The sequence below is a fragment of the Leuciscus leuciscus genome (assembly GCF_965113295.1).
Source record: "Leuciscus leuciscus genome assembly, chromosome: 20".
Classification (NCBI taxonomy): domain Eukaryota; kingdom Metazoa; phylum Chordata; class Actinopteri; order Cypriniformes; family Leuciscidae; genus Leuciscus; species Leuciscus leuciscus.
The window spans coordinates 2,239,064-2,252,009 of record NC_138744.1 but is presented as its reverse complement, the minus strand read 5'-3'; the positions used below and the strand labels follow the sequence as shown (position 1 = coordinate 2,252,009).

Below are 12,946 nucleotides of genomic sequence, written 5' to 3'. Positions count from 1 at the left end.
GTCCAAACTCAGTCCTGGAGGGCCACTGTCCTGCAGAGTTTAGTTCTAGCCTGCCTCAACACACCCACCTGGAAGTTTCTAGAATGCCTAGTAAGACCTTGATTATCTGGTTCAGGTGTGTTTAATTGGGGTTGGAGCTAAACTCTGCAGGACAGTGGCCCTCCAGGAGCAGGATTGGACATCCCTGATCTATACTTTTGCTTACACTAACTTTTTTTTAGTTGTACTAAATCAAGTCAGTTGATGGAGAAAATGGAATGGAGAAAAAAACAAAACACAAGCCTAAAACAGCAAAGGTGCATTACCGTATAGCTGAAAAGTTGTCCTCAATCCGTGTGGAGCCTGAATAGTGCAGTCACAAAAACACTACAAAGCTTAATCCGTGTGCAGTCCTGACCTGGGGTTGAGAGAATCACACTTTTGGCTGCTCTTTTAGGAACTCATGTTGAGCTACAAGTTAACCATGATAGTCTGTTAGTCACTAATTAAGTTCACCTGTGTTTCATTTAGCTCCCTTTGTTTGCCTGTTTATATATAGCACTCAGTTTGTTCAGTTCTTTGTCTTGCATTGCACAATGTGTTCTCCATTGTAGATTATCTCCATTGTTTTGTGTTTATTAAAAGAAGTACTGCTATGGATTCATCTTCACTTCATTTGGTGGCTCATTTGTGACTCATTAATTCTTAGTGTACAATTCCACTTGACGCTCATGCTTGACACCACTTCTCATAGCAGATATTCATCTCACATAAGTGAATAGCTGACAGTTCTTCTTTTTCATGAAGCCATTTCTACAGACTCTGATGTACCAAGCCTGACAAGCCTATATTACACATGCAATTGGACTGCTATTTAATTGTCTTTGAAGGCAGAAGTAAACATTTCTGAGGGAATGATTCTTCTATGGCATCGATGTTAAAATCCCCTTTTAGTAGATTGAATGCATGCAGGTAAGGTGGGACGCTTTTTGTTAAACGTGTCATTTAGATATACAGTACCTAGATGTTTTTTTCTTTTTATTACTTTTGTTAACTTTAAGGTCCGACTTTAATATTTCATTTTGAATACAGTTGATATGTGTTATTTGCAAGGTATATACCAATAAACATTTTGAGACCATGCACTCCAGACAAATTTCTTTTCAGGTAATGTGACCCATCCCTAATTTATCAAAAAATTATCCTGGATCTTAAAAACACATGATTTATTAACTCATCACACAAACATATTCCACAGCATATTTAACAGACCCAAAAGCACATAGATAGGCTATGATGAGTAATACTCATCAGTTCACTCAATGCATGTGTAAAGTTCAAAACAACTAGAACATATCTCATGTTGACATGAAATTGGATGAAATTTGAATATCAGATATCTTAATGAACTCTACAACATATTACAAATGGAACTACAACACATGCAACAACAAATAGGCTAACAAAAATTCAATAAGAGGAACATTTAAAATGGTAACCATATTGTAAATCTTTTTTTCTGTCTGTTTTCTCTAAACACTGTAAATCAACTTAAATTGTGTCCATATTTTAAAGCGTTATATAGCGGCATCTACATTTTAATAATAATAATAATAATTTGTTACATTTATATAGTGCTTTTCTGGGTCCTCAAAGCGCTTTACAAGGAAGGGGGAATATCCTCAACCACCACCAATGTGCAGCATCCACCTGGATGATGCGACGGCAGCCATATTGGGCCAGAACGCCCACCACACACACCAGCTTAATGGTGGACAGAAGACAGTGATGAAGCCAATCAGTACATGGGGATGACTAGGAGGCCATGATGGACAGAGGCCAAGGGGCAAATTTGTCCAGGATGCCGGGGTTACACCCCTACTCTTTTTCAAAGGACATCCTGGGATTTTTAATGACCACAGAGAGTCAGGACCTCGGTTTAACGTCTCATTGGAAGGATGGTGCTCTTTGACAGTATAGTGTCCCGATCACTACACTGGGGCGTTAGGTCCCACATAGACCAAGGGTGAGCACCCCCTGCTGGCCTCACTAACACCTCTTCCAGCAGCAACGTGGTTTTCTCAGGTCGTCTCCCATCCAGGTGCTGACCAGGCTTGCTAACCTCTTAAAATGACAAAGGTGTAGGTTGATGACACATAAGCGGAATTATGGAACTTGTCGTCATGCCGAAGGATCTAATAATGTTTATGGATGAGTGAATACATTTATGTTTTTAACATGACTGTGGTATGAAGCAGGTCGCGATTGCTAATGAGAGACAGATATCAGCGCCACATGCGAGTCCCGCGGACATGAAGGATTAAGGACATTTCAATCTACCGATCTACCCGCAAGTGCTGAATTAATACTCACACATACCCCTTTTCCACCAGCATGAACCGGGTGCCAGTTCAGAGCCAGAGCTATTGCCAGTCCGGAGTTGGTTCGACTGACGAGCTCTCTAAGATCCGGTTTGCCTTTCCACAAGGCCAGAGAGGTAGCCTGGAAATCCAGACCTAAATATAAAAGATTAATGGTCTGGCGTCGACTAATGAAACTCGGCCAGCTCGAGGGGTGGCACCAAGCATGCATTTGAAGATCTCACTGCACGCAATTGGATAACACTACGACCAATCACAACAATAAACCCCATACGCTTAGCTACCAGCGGAGCTAACTGGTAGATTAGACTCTTACCGTATCCGGTCGGCAAAACAGCAAAAACGTCCTTCTTGCAAAGGAACGACTCGAGCGGCGTCTTCTGTTCCTGTTTTAGATAAAAAGCCAAGTCTAACTCGTTCATTGTAGCGGCCAAAGCCGTTTCAAACAACTGGTGTTCATCCATAGCCATCTTGCAATGTTTACTAATGACTTCGACGTCACAGTGCTGTCGTCTTCTGTTTAGCTCGCCTCTGGCCCGCCTATATCAGATAACCCCATGTGACTGGTGCAGCTCAGATCGAGGGGCATATTTAATGAGCATCATTACTCAACACCAGAGTAACTCGCTGAGCAAATTCAACTTGTGCTCTCGCGAGAATTCTGGATTACCAAGGTACCAGAGAGCCACCACAGAGCCAGATCTTACGTCACTGTATACATCTCATGTTGCCCAGCAACGCTAGCGTGGCAGCGCCAAACACAAACACGCCAGGCTTGTTCGAGATGGTTCGGCTTCTCGCAGACCGATCGGCTCATGACATCAAAGCACTGCGAAAGCGATCCAAAAGCACAAGGAGTCGTATGCTCTCCAAACACTCCCGCAGCTCCGGTCGGTCCGTGCCGCTCCGATGCATCTCGAACGAGCCTTCCATCAACAATGGAGGTCGTTGCGTTACTATTGATGCTCATGGCTTTGCGAACCTACATCGGCATCCAAACACGGCGAATCCAACGTGTTCGTGCAGCTCGCCGTAACTTGCATAGACGGAGATTACAATCAAGCTGCTATTAGCTCGATTAGCTGCTATTTGAAAAATGCCGGTCACAAGTTTCTGTTCGTCTTGTTGGTCACGGTAACCCCGCCCCCAGCCCCTGACGCAAGCGGTTCTTACTTCTAGACCAGCAATGTTTTTTGGTGCTACTTAAGAACCACTTTTCCTGGTTCAGAGCTGGTGCTTTGGGTGTCGAAAAACAAAGAACCGATTTGAAACTAGGCTCTAGCTCCGAACCAGCACCAGCACTGCCTTGGTGGGAAAGGGTTAACAAGTCAGTTTATTTGGCGAATTAAACTTGTGAGGTAACGCAGCACTGTTTCACTTGGTCTATCACACTAAACTGCATTTGAGTGTGTTGAAAGTTATAATGTTATTCTATGTGTTTGTTTGTCTGTATGAGACTAGCAGTAAGCTAGATGAACATTAGAATTACATACCGATCATATTCTAACATTTCATCATGTTGAGCTATATAACATTGATTAGTTTTATTTACATTTGCTCACCTGTCTAATAAAGTACATGCAAGACGTCTCGGTCGAGTCGAAGTTTGTCACGGACGTGGAGCTCTCGGCATCTCCAAAACACCACGCCGATATTGATCCTCGTTTTAGTTCTCCTTTTGTCCCAAAGTCTGCTTGCCATGGTCCATAATGTTTGAACGAAACAACTCCATGAGCGTGCTGCTAGACGTAACGCAGTTGTCGCCATGGTTACTATGGCAGTACGAGCGGAAACCAGTGATAACGCGGATATTACGTCATTATTTAAAATTGGAATTTCTCTGAAATTAAAAATCTTTGGGAACTTTTGGGATACTGAAAGTACACAACTGCAGGAAATATATATATCACACTTTGCAAGTGATTTTTGGTTATTTTATTACAAAAATCGTACATATTGTAGCTTTAAACACCTTACAAGAAAACCAACACGTTTTTAAATCTTTTTTTTTTGCATTTTGATTCCGTGTTAACTGTAGCAACAAACTGTCAGAATAATATACCCATTTGTTGACATTTAGCGGAAAACCTTATAATTTAGAAAATAAAATCTTATGTCTACCTTCAACAATAAGGGTGTCCTCCCTTGAGATGTAGCCACACCCTCCAGTGTCATATTGCATCAACCAAAACCATTTTATCATTTAAAGAAATAGTGTATCTTTAATTAAAGGCCATTGTCATGCTCTTAAAGGGTTAACCCATTGAGCACAGTAAATCAAACTAAACGGCCCACTTCGCCTGCATTCACCCTACATTTATTTTTAAGAGTGCATTTACTATTGGAAGCTATGGCCAAAAAGCCTCTGAAAAGAGCAAGAAAAAAAAACATGGGAATGTTCAGGTTATGAAATATACTTTAATGTAGGACACATACAAAGAATACACAAGGAAAATCATGATTATCCTATTTGAGTCTGCCCTCCCACCATATCCGACTCCCTCATCTTTGACTCTCAGTGCCTTCCTCCACATGGTTTCTTGGGGAACGGTCCGGTCTTCTCCCACAGACTTGGAGTAGTAATACCAATCACACCGAGAGCAATTATCTCTCCAGCATTCCCACTGAGTTTACTCTCCTCATCTGAACCCATTCCCAGATCATCCTCCTTCTCATGAACCACCACCGCACGTCCCAGAATGGAATAAGGCCCAAAGAGCTTGGCGTCTGGAAGCGTCAGGAACTGCCTTATAACTCCTCGCTCGGAAGCAAAGTTGCCCAGGTCTCCAGGATGATGAGGGTGGTCAACGCCGTTTGGATTATAATGAGGACCAACAGTGATGCAGCCTTGACTGAGGTCTCCATACTGATGGATGTGCATGGCACGCTCTTGACGATCGGTGGCAGGCAAACCACGGAGGTTGATTTTCACTTCTAAATCTCCATTGGGGAAGAGCTGCTTGAAGAGGATTTGCCCAAAGATCTTTGGCTGGTTACGTGGCAAATTGGGGCTGGGAGTTACTTCACAAGTGGCATAGATTGTGTTGTCGAACTCCACGACTTCCGGCTGTGGAGCTTCAGGCAAACAAGCTGGATATTTGGAGAACTCTCCTCCTTGTATATGCAGCGCCAGCAATATCAGAGGGAATATTAGGATGATTTTCTCCATGTTGATCTTTAAAGCCTACAATGAAGAGTGGATTCAGTCAAATCATGCCGTTTGGTTTAAGGATGTAATATTTTTGATAAAAGGTCAAAGCTTTGAGAATGGAAGTTGCATTAGGTAAAATAGCACAACCAGATTAGTTTGAAAACATTACATTCTTGCACTTAAGTATATTTTTTATAGCTTTATTTTCAATAATATGTACTTCTTTTTAAAGCATGCTAAAGTGTACTTTTTTCACAAGGACAGGTCAAATAAAAGACAAGATCTATACTTTTGCTTACACTAACTTTTTTTTTAGTTGTACTAAATCAAGTCAGTTGATGGAGAAAATGGAATGGAGAAAAAAACAAAACACAAGCCTAAAACAGCAAAGGTGCATTACCGTATAGCTGAAAAGTTGTCCTCAATCCGTGTGGAGCCTGAATAGTGCAGTCACAAAAACACTACAAAGCTTAATCCGTGTGCAGTCCTGACCTGGGGTTGAGAGAATCACACTTTTGGCTGCTCTTTTAGGAACTCATGTTGAGCTACAAGTTAACCATGATAGTCTGTTAGTCACTAATTAAGTTCACCTGTGTTTCATTTAGCTCCCTTTGTTTGCCTGTTTATATATAGCACTCAGTTTGTTCAGTTCTTTGTCTTGCATTGCACAATGTGTTCTCCATTGTAGATTATCTCCATTGTTTTGTGTTTATTAAAAGAAGTACTGCTATGGATTCATCTTCACTTCATTTGGTGGCTCATTTGTGACTCATTAATTCTTAGTGTACAATTCCACTTGACGCTCATGCTTGACACCACTTCTCATAGCAGATATTCATCTCACATAAGTGAATAGCTGACAGTTCTTCTTTTTCATGAAGCCATTTCTACAGACTCTGATGTACCAAGCCTGACAAGCCTATATTACACATGCAATTGGACTGCTATTTAATTGTCTTTGAAGGCAGAAGTAAACATTTCTGAGGGAATGATTCTTCTATGGCATCGATGTTAAAATCCCCTTTTAGTAGATTGAATGCATGCAGGTAAGGTGGGACGCTTTTTGTTAAACGTCTCATTTAGATATACAGTACCTAGATGTTTTTTTCTTTTTATTACTTTTGTTAACTTTAAGGTCCGACTTTAATATTTCATTTTGAATACAGTTGATATGTGTTATTTGCAAGGTATATACCAATAAACATTTTGAGACCATGCACTCCAGACAAATTTCTTTTCAGGTAATGTGACCCATCCCTAATTTATCAAAAAATTATCCTGGATCTTAAAAACACATGATTTATTAACTCATCACACAAACATATTCCACAGCATATTTAACAGACCCAAAAGCACATAGATAGGCTATGATGAGTAATACTCATCAGTTCACTCAATGCATGTGTAAAGTTCAAAACAACTAGAACATATCTCATGTTGACATGAAATTGGATGAAATTTGAATATCAGATATCTTAATGAACTCTACAACATATTACAAATGGAACTACAACACATGCAACAACAAATAGGCTAACAAAAATTCAATAAGAGGAACATTTAAAATGGTAACCATATTGTAAATCTTTTTTTCTGTCTGTTTTCTCTAAACACTGTAAATCAACTTAAATTGTGTCCATATTTTAAAGCGTTATATAGCGGCATCTACATTTTAATAATAATAATAATAATTTGTTACATTTATATAGTGCTTTTCTGGGTCCTCAAAGCGCTTTACAAGGAAGGGGGAATATCCTCAACCACCACCAATGTGCAGCATCCACCTGGATGATGCGACGGCAGCCATATTGGGCCAGAACGCCCACCACACACACCAGCTTAATGGTGGACAGAAGACAGTGATGAAGCCAATCAGTACATGGGGATGATTAGGAGGCCATGATGGACAGAGGCCAAGGGGCAAATTTGTCCAGGATGCCGGGGTTACACCCCTACTCTTTTTCAAAGGACATCCTGGGATTTTTAATGACCACAGAGAGTCAGGACCTCGGTTTAACGTCTCATTGGAAGGATGGTGCTCTTTGACAGTATAGTGTCCCGATCACTACACTGGGGCGTTAGGTCCCACATAGACCAAGGGTGAGCACCCCCTGCTGGCCTCACTAACACCTCTTCCAGCAGCAACGTGGTTTTCTCAGGTCGTCTCCCATCCAGGTGCTGACCAGGCTTGCTAACCTCTTACAATGACAAAGGTGTAGGTTGATGACACATAAGCGGAATTATGGAACTTGTCGTCATGCCGAAGGATCTAATAATGTTTATGGATGAGTGAATACATTGATGTTTTTAACATGACTGTGGTATGAAGCAGGTCGCGATTGCTAATGAGAGACAGATATCAGCGCCACATGCGAGTCCCGCGGACATGAAGGATTAAGGACATTTCAATCTACCGATCTACCCGCAAGTGCTGAATTAATACTCACACATACCCCTTTTCCACCAGCATGAACCGGGTGCCAGTTCAGAGCCAGAGCTATTGCCAGTCCGGAGTTGGTTCGACTGACGAGCTCTCTAAGATCCGGTTTGCCTTTCCACAAGGCCAGAGAGGTAGCCTGGAAATCCAGACCTAAATATAAAAGATTAATGGTCTGGCGTCGACTAATGAAACTCGGCCAGCTCGAGGGGTGGCACCAAGCATGCATTTGAAGATCTCACTGCACGCAATTGGATAACACTACGACCAATCACAACAATAAACCCCATACGCTTAGCTACCAGCGGAGCTAACTGGTAGATTAGACTCTTACCGTATCCGGTCGGCAAAACAGCAAAAACGTCCTTCTTGCAAAGGAACGACTCGAGCGGCGTCTTCTGTTCCTGTTTTAGATAAAAAGCCAAGTCTAACTCGTTCATTGTAGCGGCCAAAGCCGTTTCAAACAACTGGTGTTCATCCATAGCCATCTTGCAATGTTTACTAATGACTTCGACGTCACAGTGCTGTCGTCTTCTGTTTAGCTCGCCTCTGGCCCGCCTATATCAGATAACCCCATGTGACTGGTGCAGCTCAGATCGAGGGGCATATTTAATGAGCATCATTACTCAACACCAGAGTAACTCGCTGAGCAAATTCAACTTGTGCTCTCGCGAGAATTCTGGATTACCAAGGTACCAGAGAGCCACCACAGAGCCAGATCTTACGTCACTGTATACATCTCATGTTGCCCAGCAACGCTAGCGTGGCAGCGCCAAACACAAACACGCCAGGCTTGTTCGAGATGGTTCGGCTTCTCGCAGACCGATCGGCTCATGACATCAAAGCACTGCGAAAGCGATCCAAAAGCACAAGGAGTCGTATGCTCTCCAAACACTCCCGCAGCTCCGGTCGGTCCGTGCCGCTCCGATGCATCTCGAACGAGCCTTCCATCAACAATGGAGGTCGTTGCGTTACTATTGATGCTCATGGCTTTGCGAACCTACATCGGCATCCAAACACGGCGAATCCAACGTGTTCGTGCAGCTCGCCGTAACTTGCATAGACGGAGATTACAATCAAGCTGCTATTAGCTCGATTAGCTGCTATTTGAAAAATGCCGGTCACAAGTTTCTGTTCGTCTTGTTGGTCACGGTAACCCCGCCCCCAGCCCCTGACGCAAGCGGTTCTTACTTCTAGACCAGCAATGTTTTTTGGTGCTACTTAAGAACCACTTTTCCTGGTTCAGAGCTGGTGCTTTGGGTGTCGAAAAACAAAGAACCGATTTGAAACTAGGCTCTAGCTCCGAACCAGCACCAGCACTGCCTTGGTGGGAAAGGGTTAACAAGTCAGTTTATTTGGCGAATTAAACTTGTGAGGTAACGCAGCACTGTTTCACTTGGTCTATCACACTAAACTGCATTTGAGTGTGTTGAAAGTTATAATGTTATTCTATGTGTTTGTTTGTCTGTATGAGACTAGCAGTAAGCTAGATGAACATTAGAATAACATACCGATCATATTCTAACATTTCATCATGTTGAGCTATATAACATTGATTAGTTTTATTTACATTTGCTCACCTGTCTAATAAAGTACATGCAAGACGTCTCGGTCGAGTCGAAGTTTGTCACGGACGTGGAGCTCTCGGCATCTCCAAAACACCACGCCGATATTGATCCTCGTTTTAGTTCTCCTTTTGTCCCAAAGTCTGCTTGCCATGGTCCATAATGTTTGAACGAAACAACTCCATGAGCGTGCTGCTAGACGTAACGCAGTTGTCGCCATGGTTACTATGGCAGTACGAGCGGAAACCAGTGATAACGCGGATATTACGTCATTATTTAAAATTGGAATATCTCTGAAATTAATAATCTTTGGGAACTTTTGGGATACTGAAAGTACACAACTGCAGGAAATATATATATATATCACACTTTGCAAGTGATTTTTGGTTATTTTATTACAAAAATCGTACATATTGTAGCTTTAAACACCTTACAAGAAAACGTACTCGGTTACTAACGTAACCTCTGTTCTCTCTAGAGAGGGAACGAGTATTGCGTAAGCTAGCTTACGCTGCGGGAAAGTCTCCTTTCTCGAGATACTGAAGCCAAAAATTATCCTTAATTTTTTTAAACTTTGTCAACGCAGTGCGGCAGCCTGCAGACCTAGGGCAAGCGAATCGCGTGCCCATTGGCTGCTCTGCGGCAACTGCAGCAGCCTATGGCTGAGCCTTGCGCGTGACGTCACGTCCAATGAGCGCGCTTGGCGCGCTTAATGCGTCACAGCCCGTCATTAGGGGTGTGGCTTAGCGTATATAAGCAAGGAACAGAGGCTGCTTCACTGGTTTCTGTCGCATGAAGCGAAATGAGCTCGTGGCGAGAGCACGGCGGGTTACGCAATACTCGTTCCCTCTCTAGAGAGAACAGAGGTTACGTTAGTAACCGAGTACGTTCTCTTACGAGAGGTTCTCTCGTATTGCGTAAGCTAGCTTACGCTGCGGGAACACCCTTGTCAACGCCGTGCGCGCGCCCAGCATCCTGAATGAATCCCATGGGGGGGGCCCAGGGAACGCGAAGCGGAGCTGGGCGGCCAAGATACCACAGTACACAAGCACATAATATGGGGCAGGGAGCGGCACAGCCGGTCCAACTAACACCTCCCACATAGTGTAGCTCAACCAGTAGAGCTAAATCCGCAACATAGCCCGCGCACAGACAGTGGGCTGGCTTACGCGAGACTTAGACTGATAGCACTTTGGCCTGCAAAGCGGGGACTTCCAGGTTGTAAAACCTAACAAATGTGGAGGGGGAGGCCCAGCCTGCCGCCGCACAAATGTCATGAATGGGAATCCCACTGGACCACGCCCACGATGAGGCCATGCCTCTGGTGGAGTGTGCCCGAATGCCCAAAGGGCACTGCAGGTTTTTTGATGCGTAAGCAGCTGCGATAGCGTCAACTATCCATCTGGACAGGGTGTGTTTCGAGGCGGCGAGACCCTTGGTGCGCCCACCAAACGAAACAAAGAGCTGCTCTGAACGCCTGAAGGCGGCGGAGCGTGAAATATAGCTTTTTAGCGCTCTAACTGGGCAGAGGAGATTACTATCTGCCTCGCAGCCAGTATTTGGCAGGGCTGACAGGGAAATGACCTGCGCTCTGAAGGGAGTGCCCAGAATTTTGGGGACGTACCCATGCCTCGGTCTGAGAATAACTTTAGAGTTATTGGGTCCGAACTCGAGGCACGCAGCGTTAGTGGATAACGCGTGAAGGTCTCCCACACGTTTTACTGAAGACAGAGCTATCAGAAAAACGGTTTTGAGCGTGAGGTATTTCATATCCACAGTTTCTAAGGGTTCAAAGGGATGTGCTTTCAGTGCGTCTAAGACCAGTGAAAGATCCCACATAGGAACCGGAGGGGGTCGCGGGGGGTTCATCCTCCTCGCTCCTCTAAGGAAGCGGATGACAAACTCGTTCCTTCCTAATGCGCGGCCCGGCTCTGAGACAGAGAGCGCTGAAATAGCCGCGACATAGACTTTGAGCGTGGAGGGGGACCTGCCCGCGTCCAGTAACTCTTGAAGGAAGCACAAAACGTGCGAGACCCCACATGTCTGTGGATTAAGCCCTCTGGTAGTGCACCATTTGTTAAACACCGACCATTTAGACGTGTAGAGCCGCCTCGTGGAGGGGGCTCTAGCTTGTATGATCGTATTCAACACCCCTTCTGGTAGATCAGCGTGTAATTGTTGAGGCTCCACGCATGCAGAGACCAGTGCTCTGGGTGGGGATGCCAAATCGAGCCGTGGGCTTGAGAGAGAAGGTCTCTCCGCACCGGAATCGGCCAGGGGGCTGAGTCTGCCAATTGTATGAGTTCCGGGAACCAAGCTTGGTTCTCCCAGAACGGGGCTATGAGGAGCACTGTGTGGCGCGCTTTCCTGACTCTCTCGATGACCTGAGGCAGCAGAGAGACCGGTGGAAACGCATATAGCGGGCCGCTGGGCCATGTCTGGGCCAGCGCGTCCTCGCTCTTTGAAAAGAACACTGGGCAGTGGGCGTTGTCTTTTGACGCAAAGAGGTCGACTTTCGCTCTGCCAAAGCGGCGCCACAGCGACTGGACTGTTTGGGGGTGTAGAGACCACTCCCCAGGGGGAACGTTGTCCCTGGACAGTCTGTCGGGGCCCTCGTTCAGATGGCCAGGCACATGCGATGCTCTCAGAGAGCGCAGAGAGTGCTGAGCCCATACGAGGAGGCGTTCCGTCAGGGCGCAGAGTTGCTTTGATCTGACACCGCCCTGGCGGTTCACATAAGCCACTACTGAAGTGTTGTCCGTGCGGACTAGAACATGGTGACCATGGAGGAATGGGAGGAAGTGCATGAGCGCTTTCTCGACCGCAAGCATCTCTAGACAGTTTATGTGTAGGAGATTCTCCTGGTCTGACCAGTGGCCATAGACCGGTCTGCCTTCGAAGAGCGCTCCCCAACCTAGGTTGGACGCGTCTGTTGAGACAACTTTCCGGTGTGAAACCACTCCCATAGTCACTCCAGTGTGATACCATTCGGCTGCTAGCCAGGGCTGCAGGGCTGAGACACAGACCTGAGTCACTCTGATTAGCGAGCCGCCGGTCGCCCAGGCTCGATGGGAAACGCGCGCTTTCAGCTAGCGTTGAAGCGGGCGCATGCGCAGTAAACCCAGCTGAAGCACTGCTGCAGCTGAGGCCATATGCCCCAGAATGCGCTGAAATGCTTTCAGGGGAACCTGTGTGCCTTCTTTGAAGGATGCAGCGAGGCGCTGAATGCGGCGCGCGCGCTGCTCCGACAATCTGGCCGTCATTGCCACCGAGTCCAGTTCTATTCCGAGAAAGGAAATTGACTGCCGGGGCGAGAGCGAGCTCTTGGTCCAGTTGACCGCTAGACCCAGACCCTCCAGGTGGTCGAGTAGCGCTGTTCTGTGAGACACAAGTTCTGTCTCTGACTGCGCTAGAACGAGCCAATCGTCCAGAT

The 12,946-nt window shown here is 45.3% G+C and overlaps 1 protein-coding gene across 1 annotated transcript; it reads right to left on the bottom strand.

The window, feature by feature from the left end:
* Positions 1 to 4,875: 4,875 nt before the first annotated feature.
* Positions 4,876 to 5,539, bottom strand: LOC309484567 (extracellular superoxide dismutase [Cu-Zn]-like; the record flags this gene model as incomplete). The annotated part of the gene is made up of 1 exon (XM_082150893.1): positions 4,876 to 5,539. Exon 1 carries the CDS (start codon positions 5,527 to 5,529, stop codon positions 4,876 to 4,878), a length of 654 nt encoding a protein of 217 aa, XP_082007019.1. The 5' UTR covers positions 5,530 to 5,539.
* Between the last annotated feature and the right edge of the window lie 7,407 nt (positions 5,540 to 12,946).